Source organism: Grus americana, chromosome 8 (assembly GCF_028858705.1).
Source record: "Grus americana isolate bGruAme1 chromosome 8, bGruAme1.mat, whole genome shotgun sequence".
NCBI lineage: Eukaryota > Metazoa > Chordata > Aves > Gruiformes > Gruidae > Grus > Grus americana.
In genome coordinates, this window is record NC_072859.1 from 6,854,094 (window position 1) to 6,877,840 (window position 23,747).

The 23,747-nt window shown below is 57.0% G+C and overlaps 1 protein-coding gene across 1 annotated transcript in view; it reads left to right on the forward strand.

The window, feature by feature from the left end:
* The window catches only part of CACNA1E (calcium voltage-gated channel subunit alpha1 E), a 167,681-nt gene that overhangs the window by 130,301 nt on the left and 13,633 nt on the right, over positions 1-23,747 (forward strand). The window contains exons 22-40 of the mRNA XM_054833380.1: positions 559-1,167; positions 1,264-1,538; positions 2,149-2,308; positions 2,853-2,982; positions 3,548-3,607; positions 3,952-4,058; positions 8,083-8,094; positions 10,076-10,172; positions 11,291-11,451; positions 11,553-11,690; positions 12,268-12,469; positions 12,669-12,833; positions 13,218-13,328; positions 14,354-14,437; positions 14,524-14,649; positions 14,843-14,908; positions 16,891-16,982; positions 17,416-17,581; positions 17,717-17,844. Of these exons, the coding sequence (XP_054689355.1) occupies positions 559-1,167; positions 1,264-1,538; positions 2,149-2,308; positions 2,853-2,982; positions 3,548-3,607; positions 3,952-4,058; positions 8,083-8,094; positions 10,076-10,172; positions 11,291-11,451; positions 11,553-11,690; positions 12,268-12,469; positions 12,669-12,833; positions 13,218-13,328; positions 14,354-14,437; positions 14,524-14,649; positions 14,843-14,908; positions 16,891-16,982; positions 17,416-17,581; positions 17,717-17,844 (2,889 nt within the window). The remainder of the gene's footprint in view (positions 1-558; positions 1,168-1,263; positions 1,539-2,148; positions 2,309-2,852; positions 2,983-3,547; positions 3,608-3,951; positions 4,059-8,082; positions 8,095-10,075; positions 10,173-11,290; positions 11,452-11,552; positions 11,691-12,267; positions 12,470-12,668; positions 12,834-13,217; positions 13,329-14,353; positions 14,438-14,523; positions 14,650-14,842; positions 14,909-16,890; positions 16,983-17,415; positions 17,582-17,716; positions 17,845-23,747) is intronic.

Genomic DNA, 23,747 nt, shown 5'->3' on the forward strand with positions numbered 1-23,747 from the left:
CCCATCAGGACTGCCGCCCTTGTCAGCAAGCTGGCTCTCGTGTCGGAGTCCCCTGCGCTGTCATTTGTACTGGTAGGGCAGTGCCGCTCCGAAAAGGAGCCTGGCTCCGGGAGCTGGCGACGCAAAGACATCCCCAGTGCAGGGAGGGATCCCCGGCTGCAGTGAGGGGGCGTTGCCCGTATTTAAGAAAGGCGTCCCCAGGCAATCACGCAAGAGGCAGGGGGTCACCGCCTGGCTGGGATGGGGCGAGCTGGGGTGCTGGCTGCTCCCAGCAAGCTGGGCGTGCTGCCCGAAAGCGTCAGGGCAGCTGTGGGGCTGCTGGGGCTGCTCCTCCATCAGCCCAGCGCCTTCGGAAGGGGCAGGAACACACTCTCAGCCCCGTTTCCAGCCCTCGCCGGCACCAGAGGGATGCTGGAGTTCTGGGGACGAAGCAGGAGCCTGGCCCGTAGCCCTGGGGGTGGCGTTTCCTTGTCCCCGGGCTTCCCAAATTAAATCCGGGGTGGGTGCTTCACCAGGGGGGCAGCCGGGACGCTGACTTCTCGCTGTCCCCCGTTGCAGGCGGGAGCGTCGCCGGCGGCACCACATGTCGGTGTGGGAGCAGCGCACCAGCCAGCTGCGCCGGCACATGCAGATGTCCAGCCAGGAGGGCATCAACAAGGACGAGCCGCCCCTCATCAACCCCCACGCCAGCATCTTCCGCAGGAAGAAACCAGGGGACGCCGTCACCATGGAGAAATGCGCCGAGGAGCAGGGCGGCAAGGGCGAGCGGCCACCGGCCGAGGGACCGGAGCAGCCGGCCCCGGGAGCCAACCCCGGCGGTGGTGAGGACAGGAGGAGCCCGTCGCCCCGGGCCAAGCGAGACAAGGAGCCGTGGCACCAGAAATCGTGCCACGGGAACTGCGAGCCGGGCGAGCAGGACGGGGCAGGAGGCGGCGTCGAGGATAGGGCCAGGATGAGGCAGAGCCAGCGGCGCAGCCGGCACCGCAGAGCCCGGATGGAGGGGAAGGAGCCGGCCGGCGCCCTGGGGAGCCGCTCGGCCAGCCAGGAGATGGGTCTGGAGGAGGCCAGCCCCATGGAGGGGGCACAGGATGGGGACCAGCGCGGGGACATGGCCGCAGCAGAGGCGCTGATTCAGGGGCAGCTGGAGGCGAGCGGGGAGCCAGTCAGGTTGGTACCTGGGGAGGGCACCTTGCAGTTCCCGCAGCATCTTGTCCTCTCCCCTTATCTACTCGCGCCTCTTTTTCTCCCACGTCCCTCCTGCAGGACAAATGGGGTCCCTGCCGGTGATGCCGAGCTGGTCGGGACCACCAAAGAGGGGAGCGCCCCGCAAGCGGCCCCCGAGCCCCCCCGGGGGAAGATAGGCAGCCTGACGGAGCAGGACTGCAGCAGCCTGGACACGAGTGAGCAAGCGCTGCTGGAGGCCAGCCGCACCGTCAGCCGGAGCGAGCCCGACCTCTCCTCCATCACCCCCAACACCGAGAAGGCGACGGAGAGCACCGCCATCACGATCGATGTCCCCGACTCCGCTGTGGTACAGAGTGAGGACCCGTCTCTCTTTCCTGAGCCCTTCCCCCAGCCCTCAGGGTCCCCGCGGGGACGGAAAGCTGCTTGTGCGGCTTTTCCTATCTGCATCCATCAACTGGCGGGGCGGGGGGGCTTTCCTTGCTGCTCCTTGCAGCACCCCAGTTTTGCAGGGGACCCTGGACACAATGCTGATGTGCCACCATCCCCTGGGGAGCTTCTCCTGTTCTCACCTTCTTCCCACTCGCTCCTTTGCCTGATCCCTCCTTCTCCCTTCCTCTCCCCCGGGCAAAACACTCGCATCCCCTGTTTTTCCTAACACATCCACAGCCTCCGCCCGGCTCGCTGCCGCTCAAATCCCTTTGCAGCATCCTCGCTGTCAAGGTGAGCCGCTTTAAACGGTGTTATTAATTAAACAGCACCGCAAAAGCTGGCCTCGTTAAAACCCCTTTCATCTGCTTCGTCCTGGCAGCTCGTGTCTTTTCTTCCCTTCTGGTCCCTCTCCTCGTGGTGGCACGGGGATGCAGAGCAGAAACTGGGGGGGGGGTTACACGTGTCCGGGTGGCAGGGACACCCCAGGGTGCTGTCTGGGTGCAAGGCCAGGCAAAGGCTCTCGCTTTCCTGCAGTTAGCAACAAGACAGACGGCGAAGCCAGCCCCTTAAAGGAGGCCGAGACCAAAGAGGACGAGGAGGAGATGGAGAAGAAGAAGCGGAAGAAGGAGAAAAGCGAGACGGGCAAAGCGATGGTGCCGCACAGCTCCATGTTCATCTTCAGCACCACCAACCCGTGAGATGTTTTTTGGGCTGTAGGAGCCAGGGGCTGGGGAGGGCTGCAAGGGGAAGGACCCCTAGATGTCACAGAAAACAGGGGATCCCCTTGGGAAGGGGGCTGAATATCTCTCAAAGAGCCTGGATAAGCAGCCACAGCGCTCCCCAGCCCTGGGAGCGCTCTCCCTCTGTGCCAGCCATGCTCGTGGCTTTCTCTCCTGACCGCTGATTCCTAGCTGTGATTTTTATTCAATGCTTGTTGCACACCTCTGCAGTTCTTTGCTCCCCTGGAGCTCTTGCCCAGCTCCAGCAGCCTGGAAGAATAAGCCCCCCAATTTCTCAGGGACTCTCCCTGGCTGGCCATGGGGTGTCAGGGGGGCTGGGACAGCTGAGCAGAGGGGTCAGCAAGCCCAAACCACCCCTGGGCTCCCTTCTTTTGCTCCTCAGGCTTTGCTGCTCATCTTTCTGCTCTGGAGGCCGGTGATGTGGGGTGGGTTTTGCACGTGGGCCATGCCTGGGGTGTACCAGGGGCTCAGGGCGGGGTGCGGTCTGTCTCCCCGCAGGGTGCGGAGGGCTTGCCACTACATCGTGAACCTGCGCTACTTTGAGATGTGCATCCTCCTCGTGATCGCCGCCAGCAGCATCGCCCTCGCGGCGGAGGATCCCGTCCTCACCAACTCCGACCGTAACAAAGTGATTGCAAACCTCCCCTGCTCCCCCCATCCCGCGGGCAATGCAGGCAGAGGTCCTGTAGGATTTGAGCTTCCATGGTGGGGCACGTGCGGGACATGGATGAGGGCGGCCGGTGGCAGCACCTGCACTGCGCTGTGGTGTCTGACTTCTTCCCCCATCACCTACCTTTATAAGCCCTGGAAATCCCTCTCAGCCTCCTACGTGTGGGGTGTAGGACGTGGGGAGCAGACCAGGACACCTTGTTGATAGTAAAGTAGCTTAAACTGGGGAGATGCCGATGTGCACAGGGACCGGTATGGGGGAGCATGATTCCGGCTCGCAGCGTGATTTCAGAGCCGCTTGCAGCGTGCATGGGAAATGTTTTTCTCCTGCCTGCGCAGCCTGGGTTTATGGCTGTCCTAAACTCTTAGGGAACAGGCTGGGTTTGGGACAAGCAAACCAACCCCCTCTGTCTGCACCTGAGCCAGGCCAGCCCGGGTGCAGGGTGGTAATGGGGTCTGGGTGAACACCGGCGAGCCCGTTTGCTTGGCAGCGGCTGCAGAGCGCCTGTGCCCTCTCTCTGCAGGTCCTGAGGTATTTCGACTACGTCTTCACCGGCGTCTTCACCTTCGAGATGGTTATCAAGGTAGGAGACCTTGGGAGCTGGCTGCGCTGGGGATGCTGTGTCCCACAGTGTCCTTGCAGCGGGTGGGAAATAGCTCAGTTTTATGGTTCTGGTCCTAAGCTTGGATGATGGAGACTTTAAAGCCTGGTTCTTAGTGGTGGGAGTTGAGAATGCTCAGCAGCGCTTTTATCAGACTCCAGGCTCTCCAAATATGATTATCCTTTAAATATACCTGGGGCATAGGGACAGGTCCGCTGCTCCCTAGCGATGTCCCTGTCCCCAGCACGTCCCGCCTGCGGCTGCTTCCACTTGATGGCCGAGCTGCTCATTCCCTGCCCGTTTTTCTCGCCGTTTCCCCTCTGCAGATGATCGATCAGGGCTTGATCCTGCAGGACGGTTCCTACTTCCGAGACCTCTGGAACATCCTGGATTTCATCGTAGTGGTGGGAGCGCTGGTGGCTTTCGCCTTGGCGTAAGTGGCTGTCGTCTTTGTCAGCTCTTTGTGTTCCCTTGGCCAGGGTGGGAGGAGGGTGCAACTGTGTGTTATGGTCACTAGACCCTGATTTATTTATTTTTTTATTTCTTTGCACCCTTCTGCTTTGCTTCTGGGATGGCTCCTGGCAGTGGTGTGCAGCTGCTCCAGAGATGTGTTTCTCCTTGTTTGTCAAATGCTGGTGAGCAAGCAGGCAGAGGGCAAGGCGAGGCAAACTGGAGATGCTAGGAAGAGGTTGGTGGTGAAAGTAGACTTGCAAGATGGCAGGAGGGGCTGTTAGAGAGGGAAAAAGACCTAAGGATGGCACAGCTGGAGTTATACGCCTGCTATGCATCCCAGGGTGCACAGAGCCAGCAAAAGCACCAGTGTGCCAGGTGGAGCTGCCCTCTGAACATGTTTGTGCCGGAAATGGTACCCCTGGCCAGTGGCTTTTCCTCTGCTCCACAGGGGAACGTTGCCCTGGAGCCCTGCAGGGATGGCGATGCGGCCAGTAGGGTTTGCGCCGCATCCTCCGCGGCGTCACGCCGAGGGCAGGGTGCTGCGTGTTCGCTCTGCAGCGTGTTCCTGCTGAGCGTTGAGCGTTGCCTTGCACTTGGGCTCTGGTGTGGAGCTTGTGGCACCTGCAGGTGGGTTCTCCTCCGCAGAGTGGCTTGATGTCTGTGCTGACCGTGCCATGGAGGGGAGAAGCATCCAGGGATGACTTCTGTGCTGCTCTGCCCTCCTCCGTGCTGCCGTTTGGGGCAGGTGGTGCAGTGTGAGCGTGGGGAGGGATGCGCTGGCACCCAGAGAGCGGGCAAGGAGCACCCCCTGGTCCCTGGGCCGTGGCGCCCTGTCGGTGCCCAAGGAGGGAGAAGAGAGGAGATGCTGTGGGTTCATCATGCTGCTGTTCTCTCTTTGTGCCTTTGACACCGGCGGCGGTGGCATTAGTGCTGGTGAGAGGGGAGGGCCCGCAGACTGGAGCCCTGTCCTTGTCCACAGCTCAGGTACCGTGCGAGGCTCTGGGGGTGGCTGGGTCCGAGCCCTGAGGTCACTCGATGGATTACAGCCTGTAATCCATCCCTCCCATCTCACCCCTGGCCGGGCAGCAGCTCCTTCCCCTCACTCTCACCCGCTTGCACCCTCCCTGGCTTGGTGCTTTTGTGTTCCTCACCCCCTTCCTCGCCTGGTGCTCTCTCCTCGGGAAGAGCATGGGAGAATTCAGCTCGCTGGGCACAGGGGTGACCCAGCCCCTGGGCAGGGCAGGGGGCTGACCGCAGGTTTGGGCATGGGGAAGGGCCATGGGGCAGGTCTGCTGGCTGAGGACATTGCTCTGAGCCCCCCGGGAGGCCACCCAGGCCACCATGAGGTTGGATCGAGCATCTCTGGGGTCTGGCTGATCCCCCCTCTGCCTGGGTAGCCCCTCAGAGCATGTCTGGAGGGGGATCTCAAGGGCAGCAGCAGCCTGAAGATGCGCTGGGTTATTTGAGGGGCTTTAGGAGGCCAAGAGAGCCTTTTCCTTCCAAGTCATCTTTCATCAAGACTTTTTGATGGCTGAAGGAGGGTACGTTGATGGCTCAGCCTGCTTCTGGGTGGATGGGTGTCCTCACCGCCACTAGCAGTACTGTAATCCATGTTTACTGTGCTTACTGTCCTCCTGCCCCCACCCCGCAAAGGTGGTGTGGTTCCTGGGGTGGCTCTTGGAGATGGCGGGGTCCCCACGTGCCAGCGCCGAGCACATGGAGAAGCTGCCGTGCCCTTTCCAACCCCGCTTGCCACCTGCCTGCCTCCACCCAGCCTCCCGAGGGAAGGACAGGTCCCTTTGGGCACAGGGCAGCTGAATTCTTCAGGGTGAGCACCCCATCAGCTGTGGTACGGAACCCCCTCCCACGGAGAAGGCCTTTGCATCTCCATGTACGTTTGCAGCAAGCATCTCTGTCACCTGCCCACCCCTGTAGCTGTGGCTGCGTAGATACTGAGTTGCTTGTGTCATGGACGAGGGCTCTTTAGAATGTAAACCTGCAGGACCGGACCTCTCCCCCACGTCCGATGGTGGCTCCTGCTGGAGGAGATGATCTCATGGCTTCGGGGGTGAGGGGAACAAAGGAACCGCAGTGATTTCTGATGGGTTTAGACATTATAAAGCATTTAGAAGAACCCCTGCCTCTCCCGTTGGCAGCCTGTCACCGCCGCGGCCCCCGGGAGCCGCAGGATGTTTGCCAGCTATACGTGCCCCGACCTGCCATCCTCCCTCCCTCCATCCTGGTCTCGGGAGGAAAACTCTGGCCGTGATGTTTAAATCCCTCTCCTTTTCTTCTCCCTCCATGAGCTCCTTGATGTGGGGCCGGGGGTTTGACGTGTCCTCCCTCTCCCCCTCCTTGCCTCCACGGTGCTGGGTGGGCAAAGTGATGCCTGCAGAGCGGCTGCAGCGATTATGTGGCTGAGAGCGGCTGGTGGCTGGGTCCAGCGCTTCTCAGTTGAAGAAGCGCTGGGACATACCATGTCATTTGGGTTTTCTACCTTTTTTTGCCTCCTCTCTGCATTTCGGTTTACCCACGGGTGTCCTGGGTAGCCGTGGGTGCAGCAGGATGTCTCTGAGCTGGTCCAGCGGTGCTACCATCATCCGCCGGCCGTCAGTGCCACATTGAAATCGCCAATGAGCAAATGTCCACCCATAAAACCATCTCCCTGCGTGCTGTCGCGGCTTGTCCACTGCCCCCTCAGAGCCCGAGCGAGAGGTCAGCTCGGCTTGTCCGTAGCTCTCCGTGTGGAAAGCTAATACGTCAATCCATACGCAGCCTAAATAAAAAGCCCAATATAAAACCGTAAATCTCCAAAGACTTCAAATTAAATTAGCTGAAATAACCAGAACCATAACTAAAGGCCCTGCTCGCTTTTCCCTCCCGTGGTACCCTCCGAGGAGGCATCGTGCAGAGGAGCAGCGCTCGCTTGCGGCTTTGCAGAGCTGCCGGGAGGCGGTGATGCCTGCGCCTGCCTGCGGGCTTGCAGCAGCAGGAAGGGTTGAGCGGTCAGTGCATAGTCCTCCTCCTCGTCCTACCTGGTGAGCAAGGGCGGGAGTTTCTCCACCTAGAGGTACCCAGCAGAGCTGCCTCTTTCTTTGCGAGCAGCATCTCCTTGTGCCTGTCGGTACCGGAGTCTGGGGGGAGGGACCGCTACGTGCTGCAAAATAACCTGGTGTGAGGCTGGTCAGGACCGAGGTCTGATATCCCAGCACGGAAGTGCTGCGGAGTAAAGCTCTCACCTTTCCAACACGCCTTCCACCTGTTTTGCTAACATACAGCCAGGGTCTGGGGTTATTTTTATGGTTTTTAAGAAATGTTTTGCTTTGTAAGCTTGCCCCCAGTGCTGAGCCCTCTGCGGGCATGTGGCAGGGACTGAGCTGGATCGAGGATGGAGGTTTGGTTACAACTAGGGACTTTGTAGACCACCTTGGCTTGTCTGAGCACATGTCCTGCTGAGTTGCAGGAGATCTTGTGCTGCAGCTCAGGCTCTTAATCGTGGATTTCTTGATGGAGGTGACTTACTAAAGTTAGCGTGTCTGGATGGGAGCTGTGGCCTTGCGGGTAGGTTCCCTCGGAGGCACCTGCCTTTGGCTGGTTGGGGCTGAGCCTTGGGGTCCCTTCCCAACTCATGGCCAAGGAGGACCATGCACCCACCCGCTGTCACCCACCGTCCCGCTCTCCGCAGGTTTCTGTTGCAGCAGGGGTTTTACTACACATCCCCCTCCCAAAACCTCCAGCAGGGAGGGCAGGGGCTCCCGGCTTGCTGGACGAGTCTCTCCCTGGAGATAAGCCCCATCCTGGAGGACATAACGCGGTCTGCTCATCGTACCTTCCCACCCAGGCGTGGGGTGGTGGGGGGCTGCCGCAGGGTCCCTGCTGCCCAAGAGGCTGCGGTCATCCCCATGCAGCTCCCCCGCTGCTTTTCTTACCTCCTTCCTCTCTTCTCTCTTTTTCCCTCTCTCCGTTGGTGCTGTTTGGTGGCTGCTGGGCTGGATCGCCGACAGGAATGCTTTGGGGTAACTATGCCATTCGGGTTGCCGTGGGATGCCCCCCTGGGGAGCGCGGGGGGGGACTGGCGCAGGCGGGTGTCTGTCCGACACGCGTGCTGACCCTTAGCTGCGTTTGCAGAGCCCAGACTATGCCGCTCTGCACGCGCCCCTGGATTGCCCCGGGATGCAGGAAGGGTGGCGTGCTCCAGGAACGTGCAGGCGGGATTGTCTTGCCAAGCAATGCAATTCCTTGCTTTTGGAAGAGAGCGCTTTCATCGTGGATCTGTGTCTGCACGATACCCCGAGAGATGGTGCGAAGCACGCCCAGGGGAGCAGGGCATGGGGAAAGCGGTGTCTGCTGCAGAGCTCGACGCTCTGCGCCGGCGGGGGCTTTGCCTGCACTGATGCGCCGCAGGGACTTCAGCCCTGATGTCCTCCAAGGGCATGGGATGTGGTTCGTGCTGAGCTCAGGGGGGTGGGGAGCGCTCAGCCTCGGCCATAGACGCAGCAAGGCCAGGCTTTCTCCAGTCATTATCCAGCCCTATATCCCATATCCCCGTTGGATCCGAAGCAAATCCTCAGATCTGAAGAGGTTCCTCAGCAGATGTAAACCGCTGCAGTTGAGTTGCCCTTGGTGGCAGCTCGTACCAGCTGAGCAGTGCCCTCAAATCCTCACCCCAGCCCCAAGTCGGATGCCCCAGCTGCTTACCCAGGCCCTGACACCGAGCAAAGCAGGAGACGGGAGGTTCTAAGTGAGTCCCAGGGCTGTTTGTACAATTTCTCCCTATGCATTTGTGGGGCTGTGCTCCTGGGGAGGACTATTAATTACTGGCTTTGTTTACATCTCTCAATGATTAAGCCCATCATTGTGCTCCCTGTTGCATTAACCCTCGCAAAGGAGCTGTGTAATTTTGAGTGTCTGTTGTTGTAACTCATTTCCTTGACATTTTTTGAGGGTGCCCAGTGGATACAATCTGTGCCATCCTCACCAGGACCTCTCTGCTCCATCCTCGGGTCCAGCCCGTGGGCTTTAGTTAAAAGACAAGAAAAAAAGCCCTCATATTGTGGTTCAGATTAATCCCCATAGTCAAGAAATGAGGGTCAAGAAGTGTCTTAGTGCTGCTTTTCTAAGTAATTCGAATAGTAAGCTCTGCCTCCCTCAGCTGACTTGGGGTGGAGGTAAGCGCAGCCCTGATCTGGAGAGGGAATAGAGGGCTGAGATGTTGTGAAATGGAAGACTAGGCTGACCAAGTTGGGTAGCACTGATGGAATAAGGCAGAAAGCTGCAAGAGACAGCATTCATGCAAAGAAACCAAGCACGGAGCTGGTGCTTCCCTAGGTGAACGTAAAGACCAGGTATCTTCTGTTTAAACCAGGATGGAAACCCCTTGGTGAGACCTGCACATAGACCCCATTGAGTGCATCTCCCACGTTTTATTGCGACTTCCTTGCAGTCAATAGCAGTGGAAGAAAACAATTCGCAATGGTGGGGGCCTTTTGCAAGCCCCGTCTGCAAGTGGCACACGCCTGCAGTGGGGACACCGACCTGCTGGACATGTCGAGCAGCGTGGCTTGGGGACACGGGGGAGGGCAGCGTGCCACAGCGACCTTCGGGCAGCTGTCCTTGCTTGGCGAGAGCGTTGAGTCCCCTACCCCAGCCCTGGCATCTCGCTGCTTCCCACAACGAAGGGGTTTGTTAAGGTCGCTGCTCCCCAGCGAAGGGGAAAGGTGCTCATCCCGAGGAGGAGAGGATTCCTTCAGTTCTCATCTCCAGCTGCCAGCGTGTGTGTTGGAGGAGACTCGTTTAGGTGGGCTGAGCGCTCGGCAGTCACACGTTTGTGATCACTGGCCCCCACGATGGCGTGTGGCCCTTCCGTTCCCGTCCTCACGCGTGCTGGGGGGTGGGTTGTCAGCTGTTGAAAAGCCCCTGAGCATCCAGCCCGGATCTGCAAGGTTATCGTCTCTCTCTTTCATTTCGTGGTCTGCGTGCCTCTCTCCGATGCGGTAGGACCAACAAAGGCCGGGATATCAAGACCATCAAGTCTCTCCGTGTGCTACGGGTCTTGAGGCCCCTGAAAACCATCAAGCGATTGCCCAAGCTGAAGGTAAGGATTCCCATCTCCTGCCTTACATCTGTCTTCTCCGGCATGGACCAGTTGGTGCATGGACCACGTGCATCGATTTACTCACGAGCGATGAACAAGTAGTTTTCAAAGCATTTGTTGTGTTTCAGGAGCTCTGTTTTCAAACACAACGCCCTTCAGGCTGCTTCACATCTGGAGGCGCAATGAGTTATTAAAAGCAAACCTGTCAGGGTTAGGTACCAGGGAAACTGGGGCTGGAGTGGACACGAGGCAGCACAGCCCAGATGCTCTCCTGATAAAACAGGCTGCCCCGGGTTTGGGAGAGCTCAGATCTCTTTCCAAAGTTCATGATCGTTCCCACCAGAGCAGCTTGTAAACAACTCAGGATTTTGTGCGCTGTGCTGTCGTGGTATTGCACCAGAGGGGGATTTCCCATCTCAATAGAGGGATTATTTGTGCAGCACAGGTAGGGTTATGGATTTCCCTGCCATAGATGATGGGGTATAGAGCCAGAAAGGAGTAAGAGACCAAGGAAGCCCTGGTTTTTTTCTTACAAGGGGTTATTTGCCTGATGGATAAGACCCAGGGTGGCACCCTAGACACACAAGTTTTGACCCTAGCTTTTCTTCCTGATCAGTGGATGGATTCAGCCCATGTCAGTTAATTTCTGGACACCTCTGTCTCCACCGTGAAGCAGAGAAAAGGACATTTCTCTCTTTCTTAAAGTGCTGTGAGAACTAGGGCTGAGAGCACAGCCTGGGGAGGTGCTGCTGTTGCAGGCAGAGGTATTTGCTATTCGGGGTGATGCGAAACAATGAAGTGTTTACTAATTGGTCTGGAGTGCTTCTAATTGCATCACTGGGGCGGTCCCCTGTCTGCTGCTCTGGTTGCAGAGAACGTTGAGGATATAGATGTCCATCCACTGTCTCAGGGGCCACTCGGTGTCTATGTGTGTGCTGGGGGCTACTCCAGGTGTTAAACTTGTTCATAAAGTAGCTCTTTGCCTGGGAGAATGCCCAACTCTTTCCTCCCTTCCCCACCAGGAGTGGGAAATGTCTTTCCACACGGTAGTCTGGTTTTGGTCCTGCCCTTTGCCAAGACTGTGGGTTCCCCAAGGTGAGCTATGCCCTCTCCTGCAGGCCGTCTTTGACTGCGTCGTGACTTCCCTCAAGAACGTCTTCAACATCCTCATCGTCTACAAGCTCTTCATGTTCATCTTTGCTGTCATCGCCGTCCAGCTCTTCAAGGGGAAGTTTTTCTACTGCACTGACAGCTCTAAGGACACGGAGAAGGACTGCATGTAGGTGCCCTGTTCAGTAGGTCCGATGCTGCTGACACCTCTGGCAAAGGCAGGGTGCTGGGTAACGTCTTCAAGGTCACTGCTTTCTCCCAACCTTGCAGAGGGAACTACGTGGACCACGAGAAGAACAAGATGGAGGTGAAGTGCCGTGAGTGGAAACGCCATGAGTTTCACTACGACAATATCATCTGGGCTTTGCTCACCCTGTTCACAGTCTCCACTGGCGAGGGTTGGCCCCAGTGAGTATTCTGCTTCGTCCCGCCCTTGAATGGGGGTGGGCATCTCCCCATTGGGGTGGTCAGGTTAATAACTGGCTACACCCAGGCGGGACTGAGAGAGAAACTGCTGGGCAGGGAGGAGGAGAGGAAGGCCAAGACATTGTGTCAGGACAAAAGAGCTTTTAGCCCCCATATGAGGCTGGGACCATGGCTGGGCTTAGCTCCTTCCTTAGGAGTGAATGACGGATGACCCCTTCTCCTGCATGGCCCTGAGGTATATCTTAGCTCAAGCTGAGAGATGACCACAGGACTAGCCCTTTCTTCATGCTCATGTGAGCTTGGGCAGTTTTTTTCTCTGTATGCGAAGCACTGGAAAATCCGTTTTCCATCAGGGACACAGGCAAAACACTGCAACAGGCTGTAGCCTCTTAGAGAGGTCGTCCTGTAAAGCAGGTTAAGACAGAGGTTTATCTTATCATTGTTACGAGCGTGGACAGACGGAGCTGGCTGTGCGAAGCGGGTCCCTTGAGAAGTGCCGCGTGGTGGCAGTCCTGATGGGCATATCTCTGGTTGCTTTTCTCCACCTGTCTGCCCACAGGGTGCTGCAGCATTCGGTGGATGTGACGGAGGAGGACCGTGGGCCCAGCCGCAGCAACCGCATGGAGATGTCCATTTTTTATGTCGTCTATTTTGTGGTCTTCCCTTTCTTCTTCGTCAACATTTTTGTGGCTCTCATCATCATTACGTTCCAAGAGCAAGGAGACAAAATGATGGAGGAGTGCAGTCTGGAGAAGAACGAGGTATGGTCTGGGGCAGGGGGAAAGAGGACATTTCCACAGGTTTTCTGCAGTTTGGGAGCTTGGAGCTCCCTAGATGTTGAAAAGGTGTAAGAAACCTGTGAGCCACCTGCCTGCCCAGCCCACGAAGGAAAGAAGCGTGGCAGCCACTGTCCCCCGTGTTACCATCAGCCAAGGTCTGATGCACGTTGTTTTATTCCAGAGAGCCTGTATTGACTTTGCCATCAGCGCCAAGCCCCTCACGCGGTACATGCCCCAGAACCGGCACACCTTCCAGTACCGGGTCTGGCACTTTGTGGTCTCCCCATCCTTCGAGTACACCATCATGGCCATGATAGCATTGAACACTGTGGTGCTGATGATGAAGGTGAGCCGGTCAGGGTGAGCCTGTCCTGTTTGGGTTGGCGGGGAGAAGGAGGATCGATCAGGATGGGACCAGAGGGTATTTTGGTTGTTTCTAGGAGATGCTTTGAGACAGAGTCTGAACATGTGTTCCCTTGGCATAGTCACTTGAGACACCCCATGCCCCAAACTGCAGGCAAGATCTTCCCTAAATCAAATGACCCAAATGATCTGGACCTCTTAACTACTGCAGAAACATCTGGATTTACTCTGTGCTTCCTTCTTAGAAGCAGCAGCAGCTGTCCTGGGAGAGGGGTGGAGAGGGGAAGGAGGCATGGGCCACTGCAGGACTTCCCTGGGACAGTCATCAGCCCCCTCCTGGCTAGAGATGTCTTTCTCTTTCCATCAGTACTACTCTGCTCCCTACACCTATGAGCTGGCCCTGAAGTACCTGAACATTGCGTTCACCATGGTGTTCTCCTTGGAGTGCGTCCTCAAGATCATCGCTTTTGGCTTCCTGGTGAGTGGCTGCTCCTGTTCTTGATGAGGGTGTTAATTTGGACTTTGGCAGCGCACAGATCACAGAGGGAAGGTGTTAATAATGTGAGGTTGTTGCTATTTATTTTGAGTCCCAGTCTGAGAGCTGCTTTTTAGGTCGGAATTGCTCCTTTGGTTCTCATTAAACTTCCCACTGCTGGGTGCTGGTGGGGGAAGCCACACCGTTGCTTTACTTTTTGCCTTATTTCTGCGGTCCTTTGGTGCCTGCACCATGTATGTGCTGTGCAGCTGCTCTGCTAAAGCCAACTGCTGCTGCGATCGTGAAGGCGGCTGCAGTCCCTTGTCCCCGGGAGCCACGAGATGCTGGTGCGTTGCTGTCCTTGGGTTGTATCTGTTGGACCAGACCTGACCAGCGGTGAGACCTCCCTGCCTAATTCACAGTCCTCAAGTCCCCAGCTGCTCATTTAAGATTTGAAGCCACGGACTGCCTTTTCTTCAGCCACTCTTTGCTGCTTATGAGCAACTGTTGGATTTGGTCTTTTAGAGTTTTTCCTGTTTCTAACCCGTACTGGGAGATGAGGTCCACTAGCAGGAGGGTTCCTATCCACCCTCCCTGCTCCCAGCGGTGCCAGCCATGGTCAAGTCTGGTCTTGCACCAGCTTTGCACAAACAGCAGGAGCTGAGGTGGGTCTGGGTGCCCACGAAGAGGAGGACAAAGCAGCCTCGTGTCTGTGAGGATTGGTGTGATGAGCTGTTGCGGCCTGACCAGGACTGGTTGTGGCTGCTTTTCCCACTCCCGTTCACCAGGGTGGCCTGTTGGATGTGTGAGTCTTCTCCCAGGAGAAGCTGCTCCTTGCAGACACGCTCAGGTCTGCCACCATCTCAGACACAGGACGATGCTCTAGACCGTGGCTGCATACAAATGGGCAGCATGGTCTCTGCCGCCACCGCCATTGTCCGTGAGCGTCCTTGGCCCGTGGCCCAGTGTCCCTCAGACCTGCCATCCCTGAGCTCAAATCCATGTTCCCTCTCTCCTTCCCTTTGCAGAATTATTTTCGGGACACCTGGAACATCTTTGACTTCATCACCGTCATCGGCAGCATTACGGAGATCATCCTGACGGACACCAAGGTGAAGCAGGGGCTGGGACTAGCGGGGTGAACTTGCTGCGGGGTGGGGGGCTCCCGCCTCCCTCTGACTCTCTCATCTCCTCCCAGCTGGTGAACACCAGCAGCTTCAACATGAGCTTCCTGAAGCTCTTCCGGGCTGCTCGGCTCATCAAGCTGCTGCGCCAGGGTTACACCATCCGCATCCTGCTCTGGACGTTCGTGCAGTCCTTCAAGGTAAGTCACGTGTGCCCTGGTCTCCTCCCAGGCTACAGTGCTGGGGTGCTGCTCCCAAATGCAGGCTGTTCCCAAGGTCTTGTTGGCTTGTAGGAGAGATGGATCGGCAGAGCTTACCTGCTCGCTGTGCTTTTTGTACTCCTCTGGAGCTGGCCCCGTGCTAAATGAGATGACTCATCTGCTTCTCTTGCAGGCTCTCCCCTACGTCTGCCTCTTGATCGCCATGCTTTTCTTCATCTACGCGATCATTGGGATGCAGGTGAGCACAGACATCTCAGCGTGCATCCCTCTGGCGCGGACAGGCTGGACCAGCGTGTCCTCAGCATTATGCACAGCAGCCAGCCTTGTGCCTGCCTGTCATTGCTTCACTCGGTCACGGTGTCTGGGAAGGTCCCGAGGGTGGAACAGCTTGTTTGGAAGCTGCAGAGCTGCATGCCCTGGGGGAGCTGCCACAAGCTTGTTCAGTCGAGCTCCGCAGCTGCCTTCCCTACTTGTACCCGTGGAGATGTGACGTTGGGGACTCAGCTGGGCATCCCGTGCGGTGGCTGCTTTCAAATCACCCCCCCCTTCGTTTCATAGGCACTTCAATTTTAGAAATGACACCCCATCCCCAACTCCCTAGCAGCCCCCAGAGATTGATTTCATGCCTGAGGGACCTGGTGAGCAGCCTTCTGCCTTTCCCACCTGCACGGCTGGATCACGGTGGTGATCCCCGCAGCTCACCATCCACCTCGTCCCTCCGTGGAGGGACGGTCTGCTTGGGCTCTCGCACTTAGGGACCTGCGATCACCTACCAGATGGTGGGAGGTCTGTAGAGCATGGGAAGACGTGAGCTTTCCAGGCTCCAGCTGGTAAATAAGAAGCACGCGAGCTAAAACCCTCAGCTCCACACGTGCTGTGGGGCTGGCTCAGTTCTGCAGTGACTAAATCCCACGCCGAGGATTTGACAAAGCATCTTCGACGACGAACGCTTGGGATCCAGAGCCTCCCGATGAGCGAGCCGCCGCAGTACCCAATACCGTCGCCCGACGTGTGCTGCCAGGATGGGCAGATTTTAGGGAGGCAGTGGGCAGCGCGGTGGCCCCCGGCTCAGGCTGCTTGGCAGCGCTGGTGTTTAGTCTCTTCCACCCCCTCTCTCCCGCCTCGAGAGTCGCGTGGCTGCTTTTGGCCGCTCTGTCCTACACATCTCAGCAACCGGCTCCAGGTGTTCTCTGCACTAAACAACCGCCATCTGACTCAGCCCCCCTCCCTGCCGTGTGGTAGTATTTGATTTTTTTTTTATTTTTTTTTTTTTAACACCATTGTGAACAAATCCCCAAGCAGTAAAGTCTGTGGGTGTTATTTGAGCAAAATAGCTGGAGGCAGAAAATATTCTACAATTACACATTCCAAAAAACCTGTACAGGGAAAAAAATACTCTGCAGTTAGTGTATTTTTAGGTTCACGGAAAGTGGAATAAATATTTAACAGTAATAACAGCACATTTTTCCTATTTGAGGAACGTTACAAACATTCGTTATGTCCTACCGCAGCCTTGGCTGTGAGTCGTTATTAGGAGATTGTCCGTGTTTGGGGCTTCATTGCTCCTTTTGACCCTGGGGATGGTAGTCCCAGGTGTCTGGTTGTCTGTGGTGGGTCAGTGGTCGGTCTGTCCCTCCCTCACTGGGCTTCTCCCCACCCTGTTTGCATCGCTGTGCCCAACCCCAGCATCACAGACTGTTTCCCCACTAAGGGAAAAGCTTCTGGGAGTTTCCAGGACCAGGACCCAGCACCCACCCAGGGTGGTATGATTTGTCCCCGTGCTTCCAGCACGCTCAGGACGGCCGGCTGCTGCGCGGTGCTCGGATGCCGCCCGTAGCGCAGCAGAGGAATGGATGTGGAGCGATTGGACTTGGATGATCCCAGGTCCTCTGTGCTCCTGTTTCCATGGCAGCTCGGCCTCTCGCAGCCTCTGCCACCCACCACACATCCCTGCCGAGGAGGGGAGAGTCTCCTTCCCTGATGGCTGCTCGCTGCCAGCTCCTCAGCGTGCTGGCTGTGCACCGGCGTGCGTTTGCTGGAGTGCTTCTTCATGGGGGATTGCACAGAGAGGGTGGATGTCTGCTGCTTTGGGGGCCGGCTGCACCGAGGGTGATGGACCTGGGGCAGGATTGGTCCCCGCAGCAAAGGTGAACATGCAGCCGCTTCCCCAGCCACCGAGCTCTTGCCTGAATAATTCAGACCTTTTTCTCCCTCCTGCAGGTTTTTGGCAATATCAAATTAGATGAGGAAAGCCACATTAACCGGCACAACAACTTCCGCAGCTTCCTGGGCTCCCTCATGCTTCTCTTCAGGTGAGCAACCACAGAAAATGCCTTTGGCAGCATTTTTGGGTGCAGGCTGGGCAGGTTCTTGCCGCAGGCTGTTTGGTGGAGGTCAGCTTTTGGTGCTAGAGATCAGCTGAGCAGCACGTGGCCACAGGAGCTCAGGAACCCCTTTTTCCCCCCCACCCTGCCCCAAAAAGGATGTCTGTCTCTCAGCTCTTTGAACCAGCTGGCTGGGGACAGTTGGCCCCATGTTCCAGGAGCTACCCCCTGGCACGGCTGCACTTGTGTGGGTCCAGCTTGGTTGCTGCTGACCCAGTGCCTTGCTTCTCTGCGTGCCAGAGATGTGCCTAATTTGGGGAGGGGGTTGCACAGCTTCTTGTGAGGCTTCTCCTTGGGGCATCCCGCCCCGGCTCCATCCTGTGCCACCACGAGCTGCTGAGCATGGCTGTGTTGGGCGCAGGAGTGCCACGGGAGAGGCATGGCAGGAGATCATGCTGTCCTGCCTGGAGGGCAAAGGCTGCGAGCCGGACACGACGGCGACGTCCGGGCAGAATGAGAACGAGCGTTGTGGTACCGACCTGGCCTACGTCTACTTTGTCTCCTTCATCTTCTTCTGCTCTTTCCTGGTGAGTTCCTCCTCCCTGAAAGCCCTGGGGGGGGTCCCTCTCATCAGCCCCCCAACCTGCACCCCCGCCATAGGGTCATCTCTGCTCCCTCTCCCCCTACTTTCCTTTCTCTCTGCCTTTTTCCCTTTCACTTAGATGCTCAACCTGTTCGTTGCGGTCATCATGGACAATTTTGAATACCTGACTCGGGATTCCTCCATCCTGGGACCTCACCATCTAGATGAGTTTGTCCGGATCTGGGCAGAGTATGACAGAGCAGCGTGGTATGTAGCCAGCTCCTTCTCTCCTGAGCAACCTCTCAGAGCTGGTTTTAAACAGGCGTCTCTGCGTTCTGCTGTTGGAAACCGGCTGCGATGCCTGGGACGGTCAGGGAAGGGCTGCTCTCGCTTGCAGTCGTTACAAGGGCAGCAGCTGGTTCCTACAACGCCTGGTAGCACAGGCATCTTGGGTGACGTTCACGGTTTGCCATGGTCTTTATCCTGAGTGCTTGGAGGTTCCTGCTCTTTCTCTTCTCCCCGGCCAGCGGGCAGGTCTCTCTCAGCCTCCTTCCCTGTCCCCGTGCACCAGCTGGGTGCCTCTGCCCTGAGACCGGCTCCACCGCCTGGTCCCCAGCACCCACAGCTCCCTGTCAGAGTGCGGCTCGTTCCCAGCAATGGGGAGATGCTGGGGGTCTGCTGGGCTCCTGCCAGATCACCTATGGAGGACCTTGTTGGGAGTGTGTTTGATGGGTTTGGGGAATTGTGTTTTTCTTCTGCTGGCCAGCCTGCTCACCCCTCTAGAGACCGGAGGACTTTGTTTCCTGCACTCATGCCTTTGCTAATGAGGACCCCAGCAAAGAGGGCTCCTGTTTGCAGGCAGCAGCCTGTTCCCAGCAGTGGGACGGGTTCACAGCGGCCGTACGTACCCTGGGTGGCTGGGCTTTGACTCCGCTCCTGCTGCTCCTGCAGATGAGCTGCCCTCTGATGCTCCTCCCAGGATGGTCTGGAGCATCCCTAGGGCAGGGTGGAGCCCTCAGCAGCTCTGGGAGCACATTTGCCCTCCACTCAGCCCCAGCACTGCGAGGGTGCCTGTGTGGCCCCTTCCTCCCTCCCACAGCCCAGGGACAACCTCTTTGGAGCCATGACACAGTACCGCGTGGGCGATCTTAGCTTGAGAGCCCATGGCAGCTCCCTTTGGAGACTCTTCACCTCCACTACTACCGTCCTGCCCCTCAAGAGACCAGCTCCAAGCCAGGATATTTTTTTTTTTAATGCCTAATATCATCAGCTCCTTGCATAGTTTTGTCCACCGTTTCTGTCCAACCCTGTGCAGCTCAGTGCTGGCCAGGTTCCTCCCTGCATGGCCTCCTCCAGCACTCTTGCTGCTGTGCAAGGCTCCCGTGGGCAGGTGGGTTTGCTTGTTAGCGGGTGAATATGCCTAGTGCAAGGAGGAGAGGTCAGCATGGGTGAGTAGAAGTCCTGATGGACAACTAGAGAAGGGAGAGGAGGTGAGAGCGGTGAAACATCCAGCTGCTCGGTGTGGGGTGTCTCACAGGATTTCTTCACATCAGGCACTTCATTCACTCTCGCCCCCCACGTTGGTGGCCTGGGTCTCCAGGACAGCGTAATAGCATGCCTGAGCTGTCCTATTGATGCCATGCAGCCCTCTAATTTCTGAGCAAGCCACGCTCTTTCATCATGCTATGTAGCCAGTGGTTAGGGGATGCGCACAGGAGCCGGTGGTGCTGGGCCCGTGAGGGGCAGCCCTGGCCCCCATTGCTGGGTGAGGAACGGGTGAGTACATCTGAACGGGTCCCACTAACTGAGTGGGGCAGCCATTCTGCATCCTGACACTGGGACCGTGACATGAAAGTCTCGTGAGGAGACTGCCCAACACCGCCGGGGGGCTCAGATATGGGTTTTGCCCAGATAGTTGGGTTAGCTCTGGCCAGCAATGGAGAGGCGATGGGAGAAGAGCAAGGAGAAACCAGAGGCAAAGGTGCCGGGTTGGACGGTAACGCTAATCTTTGCCTCCTTGTGTGGTTTCCATCCAAGCTTGTCTAAGGATGCCCAGGAGGCTGCAGCACGCTGCACCTCAGCGCTTCCACCCCACACGGTCCTGCTTCCCTAAGGGCTCTGCTCTGGAGCGGAGTGGGGACCTCAGCATCCGACGGCCCCCGCACCCTCTCCTGCCAGCTCTCCATCTCGACTGCTTTCTTATTTCAGCCGGTGCAGGAGGGATACGGGCTGTATCCTGCGACGACTGCACCCGGGTCTGGGGAGATGTGCTTCTGTGGGCGAGAAGGGGTGTGTGTACGGGAGGGTTTGCTTCTAATAATGTGTACCCTTGGCAGAGCGTGGTCTGGTGGTCGGAGCACAGGACTGGACCGCGAGAGACCTAGGTGCTAGTGCCACGGCCACCAGCTGGTCACATTATCTCTCCCCGTCTCAGGTTCCCCAGATATTGGAGATACAAATGACTCAGCTGCCAACCTCCCTGGGACCTTGCGAGGACCAGAGAGTTGGCCGTGCGAGGGCAGGCTCTCTGGTGGTGTGATGGGACACAACTCCATCAAAAGGGCTCATGACGGCTAGAATCCAACCAAGCTGTAGGCTCACCCCATCTAAAACCCCAGCCCTCTCCCACCAGGTGTAGGGCAGCCAGGGGCACGATGAGAAGAAAGGGTGATGGGGTGGTGTTCACTGCCAAAACTGTCCTTCTCCGGGTCAAGATGGGTCAGTGTGAGGAGGTATGAGCTGACTCATGGTGGAGAAGGCAGTAGCTGATGCTCACAGCTTTCCCCTCTCTGGGTCTGACAGAGCCAGAAGGAGAAGAGCCATGCGCCCCGGGGGTCTTGCCCCACAGATGGCCCCAGCCTCCCCCCAGTTAAGCTCTCCATCCTCCCCTCCACCCTCTCAGTGTCCTATTAACCCACCTGTGCTTCCTTTGCAGCGGCAGGATCTCGTATAAGGATATGTACAAATTAGTACGGGTGATCTCGCCTCCTCTGGGCCTAGGAGAGAACTGCCCCTACAGGGTGGCGTGCAAGGTTTGCCTCCCAGTCCTCCGCCACAACCTGGCCACGGGACGCACCATCCACCCCTCCTTCCCCCCCGCTCCACCGCCACCGCGCCTCCCGAGGGAACCCTGACGTTGCTTTCCTTCGAGTTTAAAGAGGTCCGCGGCCTCCCAGAGCCAGCAGCTGTCCCCCTCAAGGGGAGGCATGAGTGGGGCCAGGGGGGGCTCAGAGCCTCCCGGGGTGGGTTTCGACAAATTGCGTCCACCAGCCAGCCCCCCGCCCCGGCTCCATCGGCGCAGAGAGCTCCCAAAGGGTGCCAGGCCAAATGCCACCGTCCCTGCTTGGCTTTTCAAAGCGTCCTCAAGTGGGAGCAGGAGTTTTTTGGGGGGCTCAGATGTGGTTTTCTCCTGGGGTGGGAAGGGAGGGGAGCGAAGGCAGGAGGACTTTGGGGACTTTGTCGTTGTTTTGCAGAGTGAGGTCTAGAGGGAAGACGGGGAGGCCAGGGTGAAGTGACCCCTATCCTTGGAGGCTGCTGTGCTGTACCCAACAGGCTCTTCCTCAAGTGTGGCACTTGGAGGACACACGACCATGTCTCTGGGGAGCAAGACTTGCTCCTTCATGGACCTGCTTGGGAGGTGGTGGCATCTGGGCACAGCTCTGGAGCTCAAGAGCTCCTCTCCCTCTGCTTGAGCCAAGCTCCTGGCTGCTGGACATGAGTCCATGGCAGCGATTTGGCCTCCTTGTGTCTCTCTGACTTGTACGGGGCTTTTTTAATTTTATTTTTGGGTGACAGTTGAGCAAAATCCTGTGCCTCCCACCTTCTCCAAAGTGCCACAATACCTATGTTTGTGTCCGTGGCATGAAAGGATGAACTGCAGAGCTTGATCTTCCCTCTGTGCTCCTGAGGAGATGAACAAGGGAAGCTCAGATGCCCCCAGCCCTTGATCTTGGCTCTGCAGAGAAAGAGGGTTCCTTGGTGTGGCATGGTGTAGCCACCACATCCTTCTCACCGCATCAGAAATGCTTCTTCCAGTCAGCATCCCTGGAATGGGTCTGTCACCCTCCACAGCTGGTCATGGAGATGATGCACACATCTGAAATCTTGAAGTAGACCACCAGAAGTAAAGCAGAGCAAGCAAGACAAGGTCTGAATGCTCAGTCATCTCATTTATGAAGAGGTATTTAGGGATAGGAGATTTCTTGCAAGAATCTCAGATGGCTCGTCTGTTCAAGGAGGGGTTCCTTGAAGTCTTTCCACTCTTCTCTGTTTCATCCCTGGCAAAGGATGTTGGCTTTGCTGAGGACACTTGCTCAGGTCCCTGCAGACAGAAGACACCTTCAGGAAGAATGTCTAGTCTTTCTCGATTGACATCAGGGCTTCACTGGCAAACGCTGCTCTCCTAAGCTGGATCACCTGGTGCTCGGAAGGGTTCCTGTAATGCTTCCTGGGAAGAGGGAGGTCTGCAGCAGTCTGGGCTTTCTACTGACTCTGTGGGATGGACAGAGCAGTGAAGGTGGATAAACTCAAGGGGAGGTGGAGGCAGAGAGAGTGAGACCAGCTTCTGCTGTCACGTGCGGGAGACCATCCCCATCTCTTCCTTGTGTTACCTTGGTCTCCTCCTCTCTGTGCATGGGGTATTTCAAGGACATGAGAGAGATTTTCAGGGATTCCTACTGCCCTGGAACAATTCCCGAAAGGCAATCGATGAAGAAAGAAAATCACGTGGTTGTGGCATCTTGCCACCATGGTCCAGATCCCAAAATGCCAACCTGACTTGCTCACCTTTCAGTTTGGTGAGCCTGCCCTGCACATCACAGTGTACGGGTTCACCTTCCTGGAGCCCACACCTCTATTCTGCCAGGCAATGTGGCAATGATGACTTGCAGAAACAAACACCAAAGTGTTTATGGAGTGGTGGACAGCCTGCTCTAGAAGAGATGGTGCTTGGGCAAGTTCAGGATGCTGCATAGGGGTGCAGAATGGTATGGAAGCATACCCACTAGGCCATCTGCAGGTGGGCTAAAAAAGGGACATTGATGCAGGAAGACTTCTTGAGAAGTCCAGCAAGCTCTGTCTTATGCTGGGGAGAGCAGGTCTTGTAATCATATCTTGCTGGGACTGCATCTTGGCAGCCAGCTCTGCTCCTTGGGGCAATCTCTGGCTTTCTTCAACACATCCACTTCTAGCAGTCATGCAAAAGTGAGCCAAGGAGGTGGGCATCACCTTTGCCCCTAAAAGTAGCCCTTGAGATGGTCATGGGCCAGGCAAATGCTCCACAGACATTCATGTCCCTGTGGACATCTCTGGTTCCTGAATCTACTCTCACATCACTTGCTATTCTGGTGCTCTGTTCCTAATAGCCTGGCACAGCACAGTACTTATTTCCAAACCACAGGAGGACAGATGTCCCCCAGATGTCCTTCTCCATCACTCACAGAGTTCTCTCGGAGCACCAGGACCAAGCCATTACTGCCTGGCGGTTTTACAGGCCACCCCGTGCCATAGCCACAGGGCACATCTCCGTTCCAGACGCAGGACAGATGGCCAGCTCTCCCATCAAGGATACACCTGTGCTGGGACCAGCTCCTGGGAGCCATCCTGTTCAGATGGATGACATTGCATGTGCCTTCCTGTGCTTCGCTCCATGGGGATGTGGTTTCTGGGCACTGCTGTGCTGCTCAAAACGCTTTAAGATCTCTGCTCTGAGAAGCAGCAAAGTGTGCGGCCCGTCTGTGAGAACAGCACAGTTCTCGTGCGGTCCGTCTTGGTTACTGATGCGAACTCTTCCTTTTGTGAGAATCCATTCCTCCTTCATTGTGCGGAGAATCTCAGTATGTAAGACAGTGTCTGATGTGTGCTGGGTGTGCTAAAATGCCCCCTGCCAGGAAGCGTGGGTGGAAGATCACCGTCTTGCTTCCTTTTTGCACAAAGTTCTTGAGCATGAGAATTTTGAAGTCATCTTTTTTTCAGATACCTAGAGTCAGTGCACGTCCAGCTCTGCCAAGACGCTGCTTACAGACTCCTGGACCTGGATGTTTCCTCTTGATCATCTCACTTAATGGTCTCCAGTGTTGTTATCAATCCTCTTTTGTTCGGGTGTGTCAGGTCTCAAAGGGGATGGCTTGCCCAGCCTGTTCTATGCCTGCACCCCAAAGAGTTCCCATTGC